The sequence below is a fragment of the Vespa mandarinia genome, chromosome 5, assembly GCF_050613455.1.
Source record: "Vespa mandarinia isolate Hongniang chromosome 5, ASM5061345v1, whole genome shotgun sequence".
In the NCBI taxonomy this organism is placed as follows: domain Eukaryota; kingdom Metazoa; phylum Arthropoda; class Insecta; order Hymenoptera; family Vespidae; genus Vespa; species Vespa mandarinia.
Genome location: NC_140814.1, coordinates 4,516,741 through 4,540,759, shown reverse-complemented (window position 1 = coordinate 4,540,759; position 24,019 = coordinate 4,516,741). Strand labels below are relative to the sequence as shown.

Below are 24,019 nucleotides of genomic sequence, written 5' to 3'. Positions count from 1 at the left end.
CGGGAATAGGGGTGCTTACGTTTCAAATATTTATTCGTGGTTATAGAAATTAAATACGCTTTCATGCAGATTGTATATCGATGAATTTAATCCATCGAGATACGATGGTTTCGTATATATATATATATACATACATTGACGATTCAACTTCAATTGCAATTGCAAAAGAAGAAAACAAATATCAAAGCGATTCTCACAACTGTAAAAGTTTCAATATTTTTTAAATGTCTCGAATATATATATATATATATATATATATATATATATATATATTCGAGACATATTTTTTTTTACACATTTACAAATAGCATATATATATATATATATATATATATAGCATATATATATATATATATGCTATTTGTAAAAGGATAACACTCTTAGATATTATTAGATTCTCAATTGGAATACGTGAATAATTGCTACAATGTCGAGTTACGATGTCTGCTTTGGTGAAACTTGCTAATCCAATTAGAAATTTTGGACAGATAGTAGAGAGATTAATCTAATCAAGTGATCATGAAAATTATACAAAGTTTGTTAAATCCTATTCAACCTCGTATAAAATAGTTTATGATTCTTCTGATGTTCTCTCTTTCATATAGACACACACACACACATATGCACACATGCACATACACATTATTAAATGATATAGCATAATGTTCTCCTTGGAGAACGGAACAATGTCGAGCTTTGACGAGCTTAAAGCTTCGATAATGAGACCACATCTGCTTTCGACGTTAGTTGAAGTAACAGAAATTATGTACGAAGGTTCTACTCGTTAAATATGACGTTTAAAATCGATAAAAACATCCATCCATCTATGTTTAAACAAATATTTTTGATATATATATATATATATATATATATATATATATATATATACACACATATATATATACACACACATACATACAATATTAACAATCGAACGACATGAATTATTACATGAAATATTTACAAATTATTTGTCACATTCCGATCCATTTTACAGTCAACAGATATATATATATATATATATATATATATATATATATATATATATATATATATATATATACAAAGTTTAGCTTCACGTGGATGCACCAAAATCGTTTAAGCTAAACATTTATTTCGATGAAAAGTGTATAGCACTTTAACAGTCGCGTGTAACTTTCAAACGCCGACAGCAATTTTCGTACCTCGACAAATATGGGACTTCTGGATTTAATATGTGCAACTTGGGAATTTCTCGATTCTCTTTTAACGTTATTCTCTCATTCACTCACTCATTCACTCACTCACTCTCTCTCTCTCTCTCTCTCTTTCAGTCTCTCTCTCTCTCTTTCTCTCTCTCAGTCTCTCTCTCTCTCTCTCTCCTTCTCTCTCTTTCTATCTCTCTTTTTCTTTTTCCCTTTCTTTCACATTTACAGACATTCACATACACATACGCATGCACATTCTGAAATTTATGTTAACTCATTCAATGAAAATTCGATTTCTTTTAAATAAAGAAATAATGCTAAAACAATTCAGAAGAAGAATATATATATATATATATATATATATATATATATACATACAAGAAGAATACATATATATATATATATATATATATATATACATACAAGAAGAATACATATATATATATATATATTATACATCTATTTCTTTTATAAAAGACAAGAAGAAGGAAAAAAAAATATGCCAGAGAATAAATTGCATCTTATTCGGATTCACTTGGAAAGCTTTCCGTGAAATCGCGAAATTCTCATTGGGATTAAAAAAGTTTGTAGTTACTAAATGTAACTAAAACCTTTTCTCTCGTTACTTAATCCAGTGAATTTTCTCTCATCTTTTCTATTTTTCTCTTTTCTCCTTTTTCTGCTTTCTTTTCTTTTCTTTTCACTTTCCTTTTTTTTTCTCCCTCTTTACCCTTCATTATTTTTGTTCAGTACCTCGAGTGAATATCATAATCGATAGATTTTTCTCAAGGAATATTTTGCAATTATTAATATCTAGCGAATTAGTACGAAGTACAAAGAAAAATCGTGAACCGGTTTAAGAATAGTATGTAGAAATTCGTTGGCTCCGAACTGTCTGCTCTTTGGGCTCCGATTTGGCTGACCAAGTTGATGATTCATGTATGCGCAGCATGCTGCAAAAGAGCAACACCGTATGTGCGGTATGCGATATCGTATTAGGGACATTTCGCCGATCTACAAAATTTAAAAATTAGAATTCTACTTTTTCAGAAAAAAATTATTCTAACCAAACGATCTAGCCGATAATCCAATGTTAAATTTCTATACGTAGTTAAGTACTTCTTACTCGCAAGGAGACTGTATCTCGATAGACATAGTTACAGTCATGACGTCATTATCTGTCACACGCAATATTATGATTTACGGTTAAGCACGCAACCGATCCTCCAAGCATGTATGCTTTACGCTGCTCTAGACGAGTTAAAGGGCGGTATTCATATCGTCAAGCACCATTAAAGTAATTTTCTTCTTCCGTTCAGGTCCCATCCCTGTTATCTTTCATCTTCACTTAGATCTTTTCTAAAACGATTGACACTTGATTGCTCGATTACGAACGCAATCGTAGATCTTTATTTCCAATTTTCTTTTCTTTTTCTTTTTCTCTCTTTTTTCTTTTTCTTTTCATGTTCAAACGAATATAACTCTGTTACTATATATATATATATATATATATATATATATATATATATATATATATATATATATATGTATATGCAGATATATGTATATTATATTGATAAAAAATAAGAAAATACATGTATTTAACAATTTTCAATATAATAAGCTAGATATCAATGATATCCATACCTCAATTCAACGTAACAGTGTATCATTCGTCGCAAAATTATTAAATGATATTCGAACATATACGAATAAGATATATCTCGATAGGTATTCGAAATATCGATATTATTGTGAAGGAATAATGTTCTAGGAAACAGAATCATACAATATACAAACATAGAACTATATTTTCATTTTGTAACAATATCTCGAAGGTATTATATACTTTGCCAAGATCGATGTTGTATTGTCACGTACTTTAATGTACTATACATACAAAACTACCGATTTTTTTCTAATATTATCCTGATACCGTTACAACGTAAGATCAATTTTTCTTTTTTCCCTATGCCGATATAAAAGTCATTTTTTATATGGCTTTTATTCTAAACTCGTTTTCTTCAACGTAGATATATTTTAATATTTTATCATACCTGAATAATATTTTACGAACGCACGATGTGAATATCATTGCGATTTTATCACGGATACGTCCAACGAAATCCATATATGATCTTGGACAAATCTTCAATAAGATTGAAAACCATACAAAACGTGATCGCGCAAAAGTGGCATGTCAGCTGACAAGCATGGTCTTTTGGTGGGTCGATATGACGATACTACTTTTGATCCTTTTACTACTACTACTATTACTACCATTATTATTACTACTAAATCATAATCGAATTTCTATTCTGGATAATTTAAAAAAATAAAAAGGTGCTGAACTTCGTTTGAATATTTTCTGATCAATTGAGTCCAAATGTAAAGTAATCGTTATAAAATATCGTTATCGTCTATTATTCTTGATAAGAAAATCGAACAATTTACACATTTAGAATAGCTTCGTTGATAATCTGGGTTCTCTTATATCCTCTTTCCATTTCCTCATCGCATACAAATACACATACACACATTTATATAAATATCTCTCATCTTTCTCTACTAAAGATGAGACGCGATTTAACGAGTACATATCATATCGGAAACTAATACAACGCTTCCGTTAAAATTTATTCGTAATAATGTATACGAAGAAACGATCTCGTATCTATGTATGTGTATATGTGTGCGTGTGTGTATGTATGTGTGTGTGTGTGTATCGTGATGAAATATATAAATAAACGAAAAAGATCAAAATCAAAAATATCTGTTCTCTCGTAATATTTGTCATTACTCTTGGGGCTTGCCAATTCGTTTCTTCTTTTTATCGTTCAACCATCTATCCTACTCTTTTCTTTTTCTTCCTTCAGGAGAATCTTCTACGAAGATCTCATTGCCGCACAGGGATTCCTTCGGGTTTCTTTCTCGGCAAAAAGAGAAACTAGATTTCCTAAGAAAATCTCTTTCTTTTTTTCTTTTTTTCTTTTCTCCATCCTCTAATCAAAATTCTATGAGTAACATTTGATTTGAATTGGGAACATTTTAATGATTTATTAAATAGTCGCAGTATGTTTGACCCTTCATCGTTTATCAATAAATTAAAGAATTTTTCAAATAAAAAAAAAAATTTCTTTTTTTTTTTTTCATCCTTTCAAATATAAATCGATCGATATTTTACGAGTTAGATGAGATTCTTCTTGATACAAAATTATCAATGACATTTATACTTTCTCATTTTCATTATATTGAAAATAAATGATGGTATCATTATAATAGTTCTTCCTTTGCTGTATATTCAGTGATAGATATTTTGTTTCAACGTCTTCGAACCTTTGTTCGCATGTCAAGTTTATTACAGAAAAATTATTACGGTTATGAAATTAATGATCCGTGATATAATAATGTGAGTACTTAAAAATGATTTAAAATTTAATTAGTTTTATGAATTAACATATTTTATGTTACTTATAATCTTGTATTCTTTCTTTTTTTTTTTCTTTTTTTACGAAGGGACCATATTTTACAAAAAAAATATTTAAGAAAGCAAACAAAAGCAGTGTAAATGAAGTAAGACATATAGTAAATAGACAAAGAGAAAGAGAGATATAGAAAAAGAAAGAGAGAGAGAGAATGAACATTACAAAACGGTAAATTGAGAGAATGAAGGGAACTCATATAAAAGGGGAAAAAAGTCAATTTCATCTAACATTCGTATTGTTCTGGATTTAAAGAAAAACAAAAAAAAAAGAAAGAGAAAGAAGCAAAAGAGAGAAAGAAACGTAATAGGAACTACAATCATACCTCTAAAATGACATTTTGTATCTGTTTAATGCACAGATTCCCGTTGCAATCACGTAGCACTTAAAAGCTGTAACGAAGTAATATTGGTATTCATATCATTTAAAGGTTTCGTCTCGAAGAAAACGAGGGATTAACACGAAAATTTTGTCTTCTTTTTTCGATAAACGATTTTATATACATATATAATTTATTTATATATATATAATTTATTTATATATATATAATTTATTTATATGTATATACATATATAAATAAATAAATAAAAAATCGTTAGTTACCTACGAACAATATCATCGATATCTAACGTTGATAAGAGGCAAAGTTTCAAAAAGACATACGATCTATAAAATGTATCTTCTTCGATCATAAATCATAAAATAATATGATCCAATGAGAGAGATTCAAATTGTGTCAATCCCGTGAAACGATCAATCGTCGAGAATTATTCATCAATAGTAAAATATTAAGATAATTCGATTGAAAAAGGAAAAGAAAAAAAAATTAAATTAAATAAATAAAAATAAATCAAAAATTAAAGAGTGTGAAAGGAAAAAAGAAGCTAAGGAAAGAACAAATTGTTGTTATCGTCGGTACAGATAGAATCGTTTGTCATGCTTACAAAGAAGATAAGAAATATATTACGATATGTTGAATGAATCGAGTGAATGAATGGAAACATAGGAGAAAGAAAGATACGATAAATAGAATCTTCTAACAATAAGAGGGAAATTAATTTAACAATACATGTGTATATGTATGAGAGATAAAAAAAAAGAGGGAGAAAGAAAGAAGTAAAAACATGTGATATAAAACAGAAGAAAAAATAGAAAAAGAAACGAATTTAAGAAGAAGAGAATACGAATGAAAAAAAGAAGTAAAGGAACGAAGTAAGCTTGTGAAAGAGAGAAAGAGAGAGAGAGAGAGAGAGAGAGAAAGAGAGAGAGAAAATAAAATAGTAAAGGAGAAGGAAGAAGAGAGATGAAGAGAGAACACAACGCGCAGGCGGCACTCACTGCCAGGGTCACCTCTCGCACTCGTTCCATCAGACCGCATCTGCCCTCCGACGATCCTCCTCTTTGAAAGCTCAGTGCGCGACGAGCGCCGCGAAACCGCGAATCTCGATCTCGCAGATTTATCATTCGGCGACAATAATAAAGAAGAAAAATAAACTAATAAACAAACGTGAAAGGACGAACGTTCCTAGAAGATATCGAGGCGCCAATAATCTTGTTTAATTTTTCTCTTTTTTTTCTTTATTCCTCTTCGATCTTTGTTTCGTCTTTTTACTTTATTTTTTTTTTTTTTTTAATTTTTCTTTCCTTTTTTGTTCCTCTTTCTTCCATCGTTACTTCGATTTGATTCCATTCGATACGACTCGATACGATTAAATTCGATTCGATTCGATTCGATTCGATTCGATTCTCGTGCCAAGTGCGAAGTGAGAGACTCATAATCTAGAAAAATAATGAGAGAAAAAGAAGAGGAGTTCGCTCGTTTCTAACTTCGGAAATCTGAAAATAAATCGTGTCGAAGACCCCGGAAAAGGAAAATAAACACTCGTATGCGGACAAGTGTGATGCTTTATTACATAGTATGGACCGGTATCGAGGAGGAGGAAACATTGATTGGATGAAAAGTGATAAGATTATTACTCATTAAACCGGAGAAAATGAGGAGAGAGACCATTTCAATAATCACTCCGGTACAATGTTCGATTCTTTACAATAGTTGCCAATTTCTCTTGATGTTTTTCATTGAAACATATCGCGTACGTGTACTAATTACTAGTGCATGTATGACGCTGAAGTATAATACTATCATAATACATGCGTATCTGTGAAAGTTTTGTGAATGAAAAGTTGTAGAACTTGACCTTGTGAAAACGTTACAAGGGAAGAAGGAAGGAGAAACTTTCATATTTATCGAGGATATAATTATCTAGGATAACGATCTATCGTACGACGCTCCGTACGTGATCCCTTATTTAATTCTATTTTGAATATCGACTGTTTTCTTCTTCTTTTCCTTTTTTTTCTTTCTCTTTCTTTTCTTTTTCTTTTTTCTTTTCTTTCTTTCTTTCTTTCTTCGTAGATGCATCTATTCGTGCATTCATCTCAAGATCAAAATAAAAAAATATAAAAAAAAATATAAAAATAAAAAAAATATAAAAAAATATAAAGTAAAATATAAAAAAAGAAAAAACTGGTTCGATCTTTCTTTACGTTTATAATAATGTCGTACTCAAAGCCATTCATTTCGTTGTCTGATTTATTTCGATTTAATTATCTATTAGATGAAAAAAAGAAAAAAAAAAAAGTAAAAATGGAAGAGATTTTCGCATTTTCATATTTATTTTCTAAGATTCGTCGATACGTTTCAAGAAAACGTACTAGTAATGCGCATTCGCGAATTTCTCGATGATAATTCGACGATATGAAAATTGCTGGCTTTTTCCTTTTTTCCATTTAATTAAACAAAAATTGGTCTAATGTCTTTAGCAATTTGCGCCGAGTTCATTTTGTTGAAAGGACAATTTTGTGAATTTGTATTTTCTTTTCTTTTTTTTTTTTAGTTTTTCTTTTTTTTCTTTTTTCTTCTTTCTTTTTTTTTTCTAGAAAAAAAGTAAAGAGAGTGATAACTTCATGCATCGAAAATCGAATCAGACACACGTAATATAGAAGTACTTCTGGAACATTAGGGCTGAAAGCATACGATTTGAAAGAATAGTGAGCACTTTTATTATAATTAGACTTCCATTAAGGAACTCATACTAGCGTACATTTAATCTTATAATTTGGAAGTCGTAGGAATATTAATAGGATTAAGGATGATGCACAAGAAAAAAATGTTATAATTTTTTACTTTTATGATTTTTATGTGACAGAATCGTGCAAATTTTTTTATTAGAACCAATTTAACCCTAATTAAAGTCGGACGGACATATAATTTTTTTTTATTTTTTTTTTTTTTGACGCATTAAAATTACAAGCGTAGAATACAAAAGAAAAAAGAATTAATGTTTTAATTTAGAATTATAATCAGTCGTTAAAACAATTATTTCAGATATCGGTAAATAAAAAAAAAATTGCTAATTTCTTTGATGGAATAAAAGTAAATTTTGCGTATTAGTTTAAAATAACTCCGATCCAAATATATCTACGCTTTCGTGCATTTCTACACAAAATTATAAATACAGTACCATTTATATTATTCGCTTCGTATTCCCTATTAGCATTTCAAATGACATATTTAATTCGTAATTTACAAGTGTCGATAAATTTACTATTAAGATTAAATTATTCGAAATCGATTAATCTTGATTAAGAATGATCCTGCTTATTAATGAAAAGTTTATAAAAAATAAATTTCAATGTAAAATAATTTTTTACGCTATATTATGAAATCGACGTAGAAAATTAAAAAATTTTCAAGGCGATCGCGTTTTTAAATATAAATTAATATACGTATGTATGCATGTTTGAAAATACATAATTAAACGGATAGATTTATTTCAAACAAGAATTTAAAAGGGAATTGAAACAAATAGAATGGACATGGATACGTTAACGAAATGACGATCCATGATAGATTGAAATCAATTCAATTATAACATCTCTGACTCAGAAAGAACCCTACAACGAGATCGGCGATAAGAGAGTTACGTCGCGTCCATTAAAGGAATTCGATTGTTACTGACTCAGTGCTATTCAATTCTGAAAACAACCTACGTAGAAGAAAGTGGGAGATAGAAAGAGAAAGAGAGAGAAAGAGAGAGATAGAGAAAGAGAGAGAAAGAGAGAGATAGAGAAAGAGAGAGAGAGAAACTGGAAACCTTGAGGAACGCGATCTACTTTAACGAGTTTTCGTAAATAGTTCACAAAACTAAAACGAAGCCGAATGTTTTAACGTTCTTTCTAAGGAGCAAGGATCCTCTTTGAAAACTAATCGCAGTTTCAAAACAACGAAATAAACGGCAGTTAATGCATTCGAGAAGGAAGATCTAGTCTCCTTTCTTTTGGAGAGATAACAGCGAACATCTGACGTTTGACTTAAGAAACTGCATTCGTTTTGAACGCATTGAAACTTCAGAGATCATCCGCGCTTTTTCTTAAGAATGACGATTTAATTCTCTCTCTCACTCTGTCTCTCTCTCTCTCTCTCTCTCTCTGTTCTTTTCTTTTTTTTTTGTAATTAACGTGTCAAGGATACGCCGAAGAACATCTCTTTAACGATCTTTCTGTCTTTTGCAAAGGTGAGATTAATTTATTGCCGGTAAACTTTTATTTAAAGTCATTACAAAGCGAAGCATGATTTTGCCGATATACGTACTTGATACGTGAAAACAATAAACAACAACAACAACAGTATTATCACGTACTTAATTATTACCTATACAACTGTCACGTTGTAAATTCAAATTATATTTCCATACGTTTAATTTTCTCTATTTGTATACTATTTAAAATGTATTTCAATCTGCAAAAGCAATATACACAGTAATTGGTGATAATTAATCAGCCAGAGGACACCTATTTACGTATTTTTGCCCATAGGAAAAATGGGAATTTCCATTTTGATACACTCAATGACGTCAATGACGACGCATGATTTGCCCAATAGCACGATACTTTCTACTGTAAACAAAATCGATCGACGACATTTATTGATTTTTTTTTTCGTTATGGTTGTTTTGTTGTTATCGTTTTTTTCTTTATATATATATATATATATATATATATATATATATATATATATAATATTTTCCGAACGAAATTAATGAATTCATTTATTTTTTCCCGCATAAAATTAACATCAATTAACGATGATGATAATAATACGCGTAATATCAACGTGAAAGACGTAATGCTTGGAATTCGCATAATATCTTAATGTGAGAGTATTATTGCATTAAAACTTAGATTTAAATCAATCGAATTATGATCTTCTTTTCTAATGGATATATCATACGAATGCGTATATAAATATTCATTAAAAGAGACAAATCGCTGATTTGTATCGTCTCTATTTATAAATTAAACGTAATTAACATCGATTAACTTTGATATTTAACATTGAAATGAATTAACGAAATAATTAAAATATATACGAATCTAACAATAGCTTTGAATTATCTAACAATAGCTCATTGAATTAATCATTTAGTATTTGAAATATATTTGAAATATATAAAAAGGAACTGTTATAAAAAAAGGTCATCTCGTTAAAAGTATTTTCGTTTAACGTGATTAACTAATACTGCATATCATAATATTTCTTTGAATCACGATGTAAAAGGAAAGAAAGAGAATATCAAAGTGGATGAAAAAAAACTTTGACCCTTTTCATTCCGTTTTCTTTTCCGACATTCAAACAAATGAGGGTGAACTGAACCTTTCCATTCTTTATATGGATGAGCAGTAGAGGGACGTATAAGGAAAAACAAAAAAAAAATATACATAAAAAAATAAAAAAAATATATTTTGGCCAAAAAAAAAAAAAAAAGAATTGCGATATCATTCGAGGTACATTGATGAAATCAATAATTAGATATGAGCTGTAATATAAAGTAAACGTATCGATTTACTATCTTTAATGGAACGTCAGCGATAATATCTTAGATTTAAGTCAACCATAGGCACTGTCTCATAGTTTTTAAACAAACTCAACGCAGACATTTATCTTTTCTCTCTGCTTTTTTTTTTGTTTTCTTCATATTCTTCCTTTTCGTCTTCGTCTTCTTATTCTTCTTCCTTTTCTTCTTCTTCTTCTTCTTTCTGAGAAAAACAAAGACATGACGAATGAAGTAGGTATATAAACTATATGTTCTTCAGAAAAATACATTCTTTATATTCCTTTATTCTTTTTGAGGTAATATTACATGAAAAATATTTTTCAAATTTAACAAAGAACAACCCTTGATAAAATATACGACTATAGATGAATGAACCCCCACAGCTGACGCTTCTTCCGATAAATATCATGAATAGAAATTTATATACGTGAAATACTTCTTTTATACAGATGCCGATTTTTTTGAAATGAAATGGCCAAAATATTTTTTGATCCTTCTGCAACTTTCTAGCTTCATCTTACCCCGTAATGATAATAGTCATTCTTTCTCTCGTATTCTCTTGCTTTCTCTCTTTCTCTCTCTCTCTCTCTCTCTCTCTCTCTCTCTCTCTTTCTCTCTCTACGTAAATAAAGAGAGATAAAGGAAATTCCTCTGAATATGGATTGCCACGTAAACATTTACAGTTGTTGGTGAGTATAAGCTAAAGCCAAGGGTTATCGTGGACGGATCAAGTATAACGACTGGCTCACCATTCATGGTGAAAGCTTTTTGTGAAAACTTTTTGCAAAAGACCATCTCTGTATATATATATATATATAAATATATATATATATATACTACGATACGTACGTACATATGTATATCTATATTATATATATATATATATATATATATATATATATATAAATAAATGAAATAAAAACGAAATAAAAGTATTCAATGCAAAGCAATAACCAATTTCAGTATTATTATTGACATAAATAATATTTGACAATTTCCTATCGATATATATGTCATGAGAGAAAAGTAATAGAAGAGAGAAAGAAAGAGACAGGTAGAAAAAAGCAAGAAAATTTGGTGAAACGTTCGTAAATTTTACAAGTACGTTTCGGATATTGGATACGCAAATAGAACGAAACAACAGAACCAAACTTCTCCGATTGAATTTCCGAATAAAAAAAAAAAGAACCAAACAAAACCGTCCGTAGTACTTCGATGTCCTACACTCTCAGACGTATTTGATTTTCTAGTAGTTAGTAGATATATGTACATATATATATATATATATATATATATATATATGTATGTATGTATACATAGGACATCCTACGAAAAGCATTCTCTTTCATGAATGCAGCGTTTATAACGACATCCCTTTTCAAGAAAGTTATTATTGTTCATAACTAAAATAGAAACATTATTACAAAGTAAATTATTATACCGCATACGAAATAATCATTGCTAACATTAATGAAATAAAGAAGAAGCATTTTAATGAATCCACAAATGCATTGTAATTTCGAATTATTTGTAATACGAATACGATTTACTGGACAATTAATACAAAATTAATTTAATCGAAGCATCGAAAAGTAACGATTTGCGTTTATCACAAAACAACATTTTTATGTGACATCAGTGTAAACTGCTTCCGCCTGTATATATTCATTTTAACAATTTTAAACATTAGAGTCGTCGACTCATTGCAGCAGCCCACGCGTTTAAATTAACCGCAATTACGTTTAGTTCCAAACTTAAATTAATTTTCATTCTGGTCATGGTGTTTACAAAAATATTATCGCAGCTTTAAATAAAAATGTTTATTTGGAAAGAATGTTTATTCTCTTTTTCTTTTTTTTTTTTTTTTTTTTTTGGAAATTAGACAATTGTTTATATATTATTTATATATTGTTTATATATTGTTTATATATCAATATACAGTGATACGATGGTTATAAGGAAAAATATTCCCGAAAGTATTTTCGAATAATATGTAATTACGTCTTATTACAAACTTGAATTGCTGTTTGCCTCTGCTTTAGTGGTTTTTAAAAAAAAATATCACTGGTAGAGTAGTGACCTTAAGTAGAGTAGAGTAGAGAGTAGTTAAACCTTAATAGCTTGAATAACTTTTTATATTGGCTTTTAGTGCTTTTTAAAAAATAATCACCAATAGCAAAGGATATCGCAAAACGTCGAAAAATATTGTCATTCGTACGGACAAAAACGACTTCCTTTTTTCTTTTCCATTGTTTTTATTTTTTTTTTTTTTTTGGTTTATCGAATCAGATTATTATAATATTATTTATATCTAAATATCGAGAAACCACATGATTATAAATAAAGCAGTCAATTAATTTTAAAGGATATTTTCAATTAAAACGAATAATGAGTTTTCTTACTTGTCTTGATCCCACGTTTTAAAATTTCTTCGTTGCTCGTTAAATCTTTTCTCATACTTTTACAAAAGGGTCGCAAAGATAGAAGAAGATAATTCTCTTCGTGACGTCTTTTTGTAAAGCAAATGTGCCACATCCGTCACGTCAATTTAAATGGTTTCTCAGAAATCTCACAGGATGAAGAACGAAGGAATAGGACGAAAAATTGGAGTGAAAATAGGAGATATGCATATACTTCGAATTCGTTCTCTCGTTCGATGATCTATCTTGAGGAAAAAAAAAAAGACAAAAAAAACAAAATAAAAGAATAATAATAAGAAAAGAACAAAAAAAAGAATTCTTTTCATTTGCAGATAACATCGATATCATTTTTATTTCTATTCTTTCGTCTTAGGTTTTATAAAACGATATATGGCTATGTCTGAAAGAGATAGTCGTCGTGAACGACTCTGAATTTTTATTAAACTATATCTACTTTGTTATACCTGCATTATATTAAAAAAAAAAAAAAAACAAAAAAAAATCTTCGTTGTGAAAAATAAAAAAGGATACTTAGTTAAATAAAAAAAGGATATTAAATTTCACGCTAATATAAAAAAAAAAGGAGAGAAAAAATTATGAAACGTGCGCATAAAGATACATAATTGAAATTCGAGAAATATTCTGATAAAAAATTACATTGACAAAAAAAATAGTTGATTGGTAATCGATCCAAAAAAAAAAATATATATATATATATATACGATTGTAAATGAAGAAAAAGATTCCAAGATAACTCAGATATAATCTTGATAAAAATAATAAAGATGAATTTATACTTAGTTGATTTATTTCTCTCATAAATACGTCCATTGTTCGTTCGAAAAGAAGATTGTTGAATATCACCATCGTTATTGACTACTCTCTAAAAATACGTAAAGCTTCGAGCATGTCCCCTTCTCGCGTCTCTATTTCTCTCTCTTTCTATCTCTCTCTCTTTCTCTTTCTCTCTCTCTCTCTCTCTCTTTCTTTCTCTCTCTATACCTAAGTAGTATACTATAGTACCACTTGTCCAATTTTAACGCGCAAACACTGTCCACACTTTCCTACTCTTAACCGGGAGACAGTGTGTCCTTGATAATTGCGAAATTTGGACCGGGTCTCGTACTTATAATGTTGAGTCTTGTATAGATTCTAAACGTAAAAAGATATAAGAATACAACAATATTCGCCATTCATTACCTCAAATAAAAAAATTTTAAAAAATAAAAAAAAAATGAAAGAGAGAAGGAGAAAAAGAGAGAGAGAGAGAGAGAGAGAGAAAGAGAGAGAGAGAGAGAAAGAGAGAGATAACCAAGTGTCCTTTTGACCTTACATTTTTCTCATTCATTTCTTTTATAGGATCGTAATAATAATTTGTAATATTTCCTATTACAATGACGTTGTACAAAAGGAAATACGTACGTACTTTCGTAATACGTAAAAGTTGATATGATTAATCGATGATCGGTACCATCGTAGGAATAAAAATTACTAGGTTTCTTTAACGAAACAATTACTCATGTCGGTAACTGACGGGAGTAGCCTATCCCAGTGATAAAAGCGTATCATCAATAAGGAAGGCAACGAACTGAGGTGCGCTCTTTCTGATACCCGCGTCATCTTAGTTTAAAACGGTTCGTGCGTAATAATGACGAGACAAGAGTAGATTCGTAAAATGCGTCAACGACGCACACCGAAAATAATCGTTGTCCGGTCTTAGATATTTCTCTGCTCTAACATCCATGTCTGGATATCCCTCTAAAGAGTGAAAGCAGGCCTGATGTATGAGACGTATATCTGTTTATACGAAAATATACGAGAGATTCGGCATAGATTTGATAAGTCAGAAAGAAAAACAGAAAATGACTAAAGCATGATATATATATATATATATATATATATATATATATATATTTTCTTGAGAATAAAAATAATTGTAAGAATCTAACAGTCATCATTCGAACATTATTACTTACTTGATTCATTTCTCAAGAAGCATATAAGATTACTAACGTCGAGGACCATCGTAATCTTAAATTATTACATCTAACATTTCGAAAAACAAAAACAAGACGAATGTAACTGGTATTTCCGAATATACGATCTATTTAGAGTCGATCTTTTTTCTTTTTATTTTTTTTTATTTTTTTTTTTTTTTTATCTTTTTATTCTTTTTTTTCTGGAATTTCTCGATACCGAAAGAGAAGTCCAAGGGCATCGAAAACAGCATAAAATATGGACGTTGTAAAAAAAGCTGCGAGACGATTATTCGCTGAACAATACTCGCTTGTTGTCAGATGGAGAAAATATTAAACTAAATAATAAACAAAAAAAAGAAAATATATATATATATAATAAAAAAGAGAATAACATCAAGCGACAAATTTTAAAGCGATTAAACACCCTATTTCTGTTTGAAACATCAAGTAAATTTCAAATGTAAAATATTATACGTCGACATCGAAATCATTATCTTTGATACTTTCGTCTTTATATTTGATAGTTAATGTTACTTAAGATAAAAAAAAATTGTATGTTATTAATAACGCACGATTTATGATTTCTTGAAAGTGACAGTATATTAGAGCTTACTAATCCTAATAGAAGTAATACTATAATTACATTAATCCGATAAATACAGTTAATTCGGATTAAAGTAGATTTTGCGGTCTATAATATGTCTTGTATAAATAATCGTAGCCGAAGAGAGAGAAAGAGATAGGGAGAGAGAGAAAGATAGAACACTATTGATTTTAATATTAAACTATAATCGATAGACGCTTAATAAGTCTCCTACTATAATTTACTATACAATATAGTCTTTTTATTTATAGATGCAAGATTTTTACTGCTTACTCTTACGACCTTATTGTTTATAGATTTTTACCAAGTAATACTTTTTAATGAAAGATAAATTAACTTTGACCTTTCTATATATATACTCGCGAATAAATAATTCGAACTAAAGACTGAAAAAATGAATCTCGTGATAAAAACAAAAAATTAAAATTCTCTCTAGTATTTATCTTTTCGCGTTTGTTATTATTCGTAAATTTTATCGCAAGATTCAGTTCTTGTTAAGCAACTCATTTCAACGACAATGTCGCGTGTTCGTTTTTTGTCGCAGAAATTGATCGTTATTATAAGACACGCACGTAAAACGGAATCATGCCATGTACGTAATTAAAAACAAAATTTCTAAGTTAATAACAACGTCGAATAATTACTAAGTATAATAAAAACGATGGACATTGTTGAGCTTCGAAATACAATAGTTATGATTTTGTTGAAAGAGAACAAAAGAAATGCCTAGATGATATTCAAAGAGATGAGTTACAACATATACATATGTATGTATGTAAATGTGAACTAAAATTCGAAAAAAGAAAAGAAAAAAAAGGAGTAAGAAGATATCGAAACATAAGCAATGTAGATTGCACATTGCCATCCCTTTTTTCTCTAGTTGACATCGATGCATAATAAATCAGCGAAGTGAAAGAATTGTAAATAATTCCATACCATTATTCTCTTATATTTTCTCTTCTTCGCTCGAACAGACTCTAATGAACTCTTATTTTTTATTTTACGCCTTTTCTTCTCTCTTTCTCTCTCTCTCTCTCTCTCACACACACACACTATTTGAAAAAAAAATCTCTAAATCCGACGTACATATAAATAAAATAAGCACGGTAAATAATATATATATTTTGATATATAATGAAGGATAACATAAGAAACGGAAGAATGTAAATTAACAATAGAAATCATTGAATGAACTGAAATGTAATTCATTGAAGCTTGAACCGACCTAAAGGCTCGTCCGACCATATTACCTCGTTATTGTGTTCAGTGATCATATTTTCATAACGTTATCCTTTCCATTATGATGATTTTTTTTCGATTTCGCACGAACGATTTTTACAAAATATTCATTAAAATTATATATATATATATATATATATATATATATATATATATATATATATAATCTTATCCTCGTTTCTCGATAATTCGTACTTTATTACATTCATCGAATTATTTTACGATTTCGAGGAAACATCCTAAAAATAAAATTGTCAAATTTTAAGTTCTTTATATGTGTTCAAACGTATTAGAACTACGTACATACGTATACATGCATATGTAGAAAGTGAAATACATGGATCAAAAATGAATTATTATGTTAACCAAAAATAAATATACATAGATACCACTAAGAGACTCATACGAAAAAAATAGATCTCCAATGATTTTCAAAGTCTAGGAATCGAAGTCGAGAAGCGTTAAAAGAGAGAAACAATTTTTCTTTTCTTTTTCTTTCTTTCTCTCTTTTTTGCTTTTTCTTCGAAAGAAATCAAAAACTCACCTTTGTCACAAATTCGCAGCTTCGTTCCACGAAGTAGATGAAGTATATATATATATATATATATATATATATATATATATATATAAAGAAATATACTAATCTCTGTCTTGACTTATTACCACGTTCGAAACACTGCGTATAAACAATTTAAATATTTTCTCTCTTTCTTTTGAACGCACGTATACTGCCGCATTTCTTTTTTTTTTCTCTCTCTCTCTTTCTCGTAGACGGAGAAATCTTTTCTATTTAATAAAACGTGAATAAAATAATTATTTAAATAAAAAGATCGACATTTAAAAATTGATACGAACGAATATAATATTATTTAAATGATTCAGATATATGATACGAGTACCCAAAGGAACATGCGAAATACACGAAGGTTAGCATCCAACTAACTTTGATTACATATTAGTTGCGTCCTTGATCATATATATTTATCTCAATTTATGAGGACATATGCCTTTGGGACTTGTAAAATTAAACTACCCAATGTAAACACAAAGTTATTAGAATATCGTTTATATGAACCGATGATTATAAAAGTGATCTAAGTCATTTCAGATATTACAAAATATGTTTTATCTCTTTCTCTCTCTCTCTCTTTTTCTCATGCCATTCTTAAAATTGTAAAATGACATATAAAAGGATATTATTATTATTATTAATTTTTTTCTTCCCTCAAAAATAATAAATATATTGCATACTTTTTCTATTCGTCATCAGAAAAAAAAAATTGTTAAATAATTCAAGCCCACAAAGTGTCTCAAAAGATAAAAAATATATAACCTAAACAATTATCATAATTATCGGCTCATGTGAAACTACGAATTAATGCAATGAGATTTATCTCTTACATTAAAATAAAAAAAAAAAAAAAGAAAAAAAAAGAAAAAAAAATAAAAAGATTATGTAAAAGATTATGTACGAGCATGTCCTTGCATATTTCCCTGATCAAAGACATTTTCAATCACATTGATTGCTTTATCCAATTAAAATAACATTTTACTTACTTACAACGAATACTTCGTATGAAAAAATTGTTTAAACGAATCGATAACAAATTATGAAAGGAAAAAAAGAAAATAAAGAACGCCCTCGGCCGATATTAATCTCATTAGCACGCGAAAAGAACAGTCACGTGACCATTGAAACTTTCATATCAATTTCACATCAATTTTAGCCATCTTCGATAAAAATACAAATTGCCGCGGTTTTCTCTCTGGTTAATATAAAAATAAAATAAAATAAAATTTTCTGTTTCAGAATAAGAAAAAAAAAGATATTAATATCGAACCAACTTCTTGATATTTTCTTCCTTCGTTTCAAATCGATAATATATCTTTCGAATGAAATAATCGGAAACATGATCGATTGATTGATTAATTCTTTCTTTTTGAAATTTCGTAAAGAAAGCGAATAAAAATTTCGGAGAAAGAAAAGAAATTGGGGAGAAAAAGGAGAACCATCGATATGAAGGATTCAAGAAGAACAGAATGGTGACGTAATATGGATTCGAGGACAAGGATCGTTAAAAGAAATAGCGGTCAAAGAAAAAGAAGGAAAGGAAGCTGAAGTAGGAAGTGAACGAGTATATACCTAAGAAGAAAAATAGAAGAGTAAGAAAATAGGAGAACGTAAACAAAAGAAAAAAAGAAAATCGATAAGAAAATGATGGAAACAACTACGGTTTATTATCATAATCGTTCATATATTCAGAATGATACGAGCGACGATGTTCCTATGGAATGTTATCAAAAAATCAATGCTACTGGTCTCTTTGATTTTATCATATACGGTGTACTCATAAATTTCATAGGTCTCTTTGGTATTTTAGGAAACACTATCTCGATGATTGTACTTTCGAGACCTCAAATGAAATCGTCGATTAATTATCTTCTGATTGGATTAGCAAGTTGCGATACTCTTCTTATCATTAGCTCGGTAAGTTGTAATTTTAGTGAATATTAATGTTTCAATTCAAATATAATTCTCGATAAGATAATATCAATTATTAATTTAATCGACAAGAAACAAAGGCGCGGTTTAAACACTTGCAGTTCGCCACAACTATTGATCGCCAATAAATTTAGAAATCAGCTGAATTAATGGATGGAAAAATATTAAATATTTTCCTCAAATGTCAACAAAATGTTTATTTATATGCAATTGAAATATAATATATTTGCATAGCGATTGAAATATTTCCTTTTTATCGCCAACTTTTCTCGATGATTTTTTTTTTCTCACATTTAACATTAAATAACAACGAAAGATTTAATTACGTTCGTTTGATTTTATTGATTTCTAAAATAAAAACATTAAAAAAAAAAAAGGAAAAAAAAAGAAAGAAAGAAATAATAGATACCGGAGTGAAATGTTCAAATTACAAATCAACGTGATTTTCTTTCGATGATAATTTTTGATAGTTAAAGAATTAAATTATCAGACATATTTATGTCAAAATTACGATCTCAAATTATACGATATAATCTGTATGTTAAATATAAATCCTTTTTTTTTCTCATGTAGATACTTATTTTTGGATTACCATCGATTTACATTTACACCGGCTATCTTTTTAATTATCAATTCTTCGTTTATCCGAAAATAGTCAAATATTTATATCCAATATCGTGCACAGCGCATATAGCAACGGTGTATTTAACGTTAACCGTAACAATAGAACGATACATTGCCGTTTGTCATCCACTCAAAGCAAGATCATTTTGCACATGTGGTCGTGCACGTTTAGCATTTCTAAGCATCGTAACTTTCGCAACGATCTACAATATTCCAAAGTGAGTAAAATAAAAGGAAGAAAATCGCGAAATTTTTGTTTTCTCTCTCTCTCTCTCTCTCTCTCTCTCTCTATAGAACAATATTTTAATATAATTTTTATATAAATTTCTCTTCAGATTTTTGGAAATAGAAATCTACACCGAGAAGCATTGGAAATACAACGTTGTCATATATTGTTTACGTCCAGCATCTTTAAGAGATAACAATATTTACGTAACCATATACGTCCATTGGATGTATTTTTTTGTGTATTATACCATTCCTTTATTCGCTTTAATCATTTTCAACACGGCTATTTATCGACGGGTAAGTTTTCGTCTCTCTTTCTCTTTCTCTCTTTCTCTCTCTTTCTCTTTCTCTCTCTCTCTCTCTCTCTCTATATATATATATATATATATATATATATATATATATATATGCTTTATCATAATTGACACGTGCATTGAAAAAGAATTTCTAAGATCGAGTTAAAGCGAATATACTTTTGACGATATTTCGAATGACCTTATGACCCAAATAGTAAGGCAAAGAATAAAAAGCATAAGTATGACGAAGATAAGAGAAATCCCGAGATAAAAGTTTCTTTTCCTTCTTCTTTTTTTTTCTTCTTTTTTTTTTTGTGAAACAGTTTGCGGAAAGGTAAAATTGTGAAAATGAAGAAACAATGAGAACGATCCGAGTGTTAACTTGGATCGAGATAAGAATCAATGTTATTTCTTTCTCTTTTCATCTCTTTTGCTATCTCGTTTTCTCATAGAAATGTATATTCAAAATTTGTAATGTTTCTTTATATTACTACTTAGTCAAATATTTATGCAAATCGATCAAAAAAGAGATATTTCGTATAAAGAAATGAAAAAATTTGCAAAGATATATTCTTTGTAGTATCCTCGGCTACCGCGTATTCGATATCTTTTATCGTTGATATTAAAATGATTTATAAAATAAGGTAAGGATAGTAACGTAGTAAAATGATCGAGACAAAATTTCTCGAACGTACGTGACATTTTTTATTTACAAGATACATGTAAGGACATACACGTGTGGATCGCACATCTATCATAAAATTTATGAATTTAATCAAATTTCTAACGTGTCCTTTTTTTTTTTACATTATTGCATATCTTGACATATGGCATACTTACGATCTTTTTCTATCATTTTTTTTTTTTCTTAACGTCCAATATATGTACGTATTATTTAAAAATATTTATTGATACAAATGCAATATTAATTCGAAGGTAATTGTAGATTTGTAATTTAAATATCAAATGAACTATCTTATTCCAAGATGAATGCGCAAATTCGTATAACGGCGAAAGGAAATACTAAAAGCAAAAAAAAAAAAGAAAATCGCAAAACGTAAATCGAAGAATATATATTAGAAAATCCAACGCAATAAAGTTATGACTCGTTTGGAGTCACTTAAAGAAGATATATTTTGTTCTTTCCTGTCTGTTGCTTTTATACTCAAATAATATGACTTGTTTACGAGACAAAATTGTATGCAAGGAGTAGACATTTCAAAATAAAAGAGAGAGAGAGAGAGAGAGAGAGAGAGAAAGACACAGACAGAAAGACAAATAACAAACGTTATGACAAGGATGTCTCTCTTTTGTCAACGCAAAAGGAAATGTTTCTTATCGATTATTAAATATGTAATATTTTATATTTCGCAGGTCAGGAAAGCGAACAGGGATTTGCAACAACTGACGCATCATCAAAGACGAGAAATTGGATTGGCAACGATGTTACTTTGTGTCGTAATCGTCTTCGTTATATGCAATATTCTACCCCTTACCTCAAATATATTCGAGACTTTTATCTACGATCCACCCCGGTGGTTAGTTCAAGTTGGTAACCTGTTGGTGACTATAAATAGCAGCATCAATTTTATAATATATGTGATATTCGGAAGAAAATTTAAACGAATATTTATGAAACTTTTTTGTGGTTCGGGCATATTATTTGGCCGTGATAGAGACAGTCCCGAATTTCAAACCCATGATGAGTCGAGCGTAACGAACGTTTCGAATATGACAAATATAGAGTTAAGAAATTCTATTAGACATAATCATCTAAATAGGACAAATACCATTGGTAGAAACAATAATGTTCACATTACAAATGGTGGAACTAGACAAAGCATTAGATTATCGAATAGACCAAACAGTCCAGGTACTCTTGTTTATTATCCCGCTTGTAATTCAATGAGAAATCTAAACAAAGTCAATAAAATTTCTTCCGATCAAAATGGCTGGAATAAAAATAATAATAACGATACTCTTATGTAGCTTTTTGTTTTTTAATTCTATTCGAATATGCTATGTCTAAATAAAGATATTATTATGTTTATGAAAATCTCACTTTTATCTTCATTGTATAATATAGGTATATTTAATAAAAAAGGGCAGTCAATTTCAACAAAAAATAATTAAAATTAACAATCATTATCATTGAAATTATGACAGTGTCATCGTACGATTATATTCGAACGTGACTTATGACAAAAATGTCATTTAATCTTTTCTAAATTCTTTTGTTACTCAAATAATTAATAAAAAAAAACCTTCTTACGTCATTATTATTATACAACTATCGAATTGTTTATGTAGCGTTATGTTAATGCATTTGTTAAAATAGATATACGTATTCGAGTACAATGGGCTGCCTTGTATAATATTTTATGCACTAAAAATATTTCATATCGATAAAAATCATAACTCTTTTTTATTCATAATCTCAAACACAATCTTTATGAATTTTGCCGATAATAAAAACAGTATTATTTATATTTATTCATCATTTAACTCATTGGATATATCATTGCATTAATATAAAGCTATTAATTTTATGTAAAAATTTCATAGATAAAAATCTCCTATTTATTCATATTTTCTAAAATGTTCATATCTTACTACGGTTATCGTTTTTGTAATGTTGTAAATATTACATTTAAATGATCATGTATTTTTAAGATAATGAAAAACGAGACTGTATGTTAGAGAAATAGCTAGTAATGCGGATATTTTTAAATAAGTGCTATGTAAATATAGCGATTATATATATAGGATTAAAAATTATATATATATATATATATATATATATATATATATATATATGTAAGTATATATTCCATGTATATTTATAAATTACACACGACGTTGCTAGAAAGTGTTCCAAAAGCAGAATATTTGTACAAAAATCTATAATATCTAATAACATCTATAACACTAAATGAAAAAGACTATTATGAAGAATATTATAAATTAAATATATATATCATCAAATGAAATATTGATTAAACTCTATTTGTGATTCGCAACGAATTTTAAAATTATATTTTCAATGGTACATCTATATAATATTTAATAATACATAACATTAAACAATGATAAACTTTATTTGTAATCAAAACGTTAAATCTAATTCATTAATAAAAATCAAAGAAATGTACATATACATATAATTATATGTTAATCTAACATCACGAATTCCTGCAAAACGAAGATATAAATTATTAAATTATTTCATTTGTTTTGTTAATACAATTAGATTCTTTAGATCTAATCAGATTCTCAATTATGCTAGAAATTAAAATAATTGTCGATATTTGAAATATCTATCTTATCATTCGTAATTATATTATTCGACATAATCTAAAAGAAAAACAACATAATCTATTTAAATGTTTTGTCCTCCAATTTTTAAGATATCACTTAAAATTAGAATTAAGTGGAGGGAAAAAATGCGCTCTCGTAATTATATAATAAAATTATGTAACATGCTGATATATTAAATTCTAATCATACAAAATTTCTATAAAATTATTTACATTTACATATACATATACATACACATATAT

The 24,019-nt window shown here is 28.5% G+C and overlaps 1 protein-coding gene and 1 long non-coding RNA gene across 5 annotated transcripts; one reads left to right on the top strand and one right to left on the bottom strand.

Moving 5' to 3' along the window:
- Positions 1-6,060: 6,060 nt before the first annotated feature.
- On the top strand, positions 6,061-23,042 carry FMRFaR (FMRFamide Receptor). Of its 4 annotated transcripts, none has more exons than XM_085657276.1 (5): positions 6,061-6,696; positions 18,619-19,296; positions 19,885-20,153; positions 20,271-20,460; positions 21,834-23,042. In XM_085657276.1, the coding sequence occupies exons 2-5, from the start codon at positions 19,024-19,026 to the stop codon at positions 22,446-22,448; spliced, it is 1,347 nt and encodes a 448-aa protein (XP_085513402.1). In that variant the 5' UTR covers positions 6,061-6,696; positions 18,619-19,023; the 3' UTR covers positions 22,449-23,042. The 4 variants fall into 4 exon arrangements, with proteins under 4 accessions (XP_085513402.1, XP_035722336.1, XP_085513404.1 ...); XM_035866443.2 differs by having other exon boundaries at positions 6,061-6,962; XM_085657278.1 differs by lacking the exon at positions 6,061-6,696 and adding an exon at positions 8,619-9,246.
- LOC118441704 (uncharacterized) lies at positions 10,497-17,400 on the bottom strand. Its single transcript, XR_004838210.2, has 3 exons — positions 17,353-17,400; positions 12,969-13,227; positions 10,497-10,768 (listed from the first exon to the last, which is right to left on the bottom strand). It is a non-coding gene; the product is annotated as an uncharacterized LOC118441704 (long non-coding RNA).
- Positions 23,043-24,019: the final 977 nt, after the last annotated feature.

What these genes read in the sequence shown, in the direction of transcription:
- FMRFaR (XM_085657276.1), top strand. Translation starts at nt 19,024, where the DNA reads ATGATGGAAACAACTACGGTTTATTATCATAATCGTTCATATATTCAG. An exon ending in ACGATCTACAATATTCCAAA is followed by an intron (nt 20,154 to 20,270) that starts GTGAGTAAAATA and finishes ATTTCTCTTCAG; the next exon opens with ATTTTTGGAAATAGAAATCT. An exon ending in ACACGGCTATTTATCGACGG is followed by an intron (nt 20,461 to 21,833) that starts GTAAGTTTTCGT and finishes TATATTTCGCAG; the next exon opens with GTCAGGAAAGCGAACAGGGA.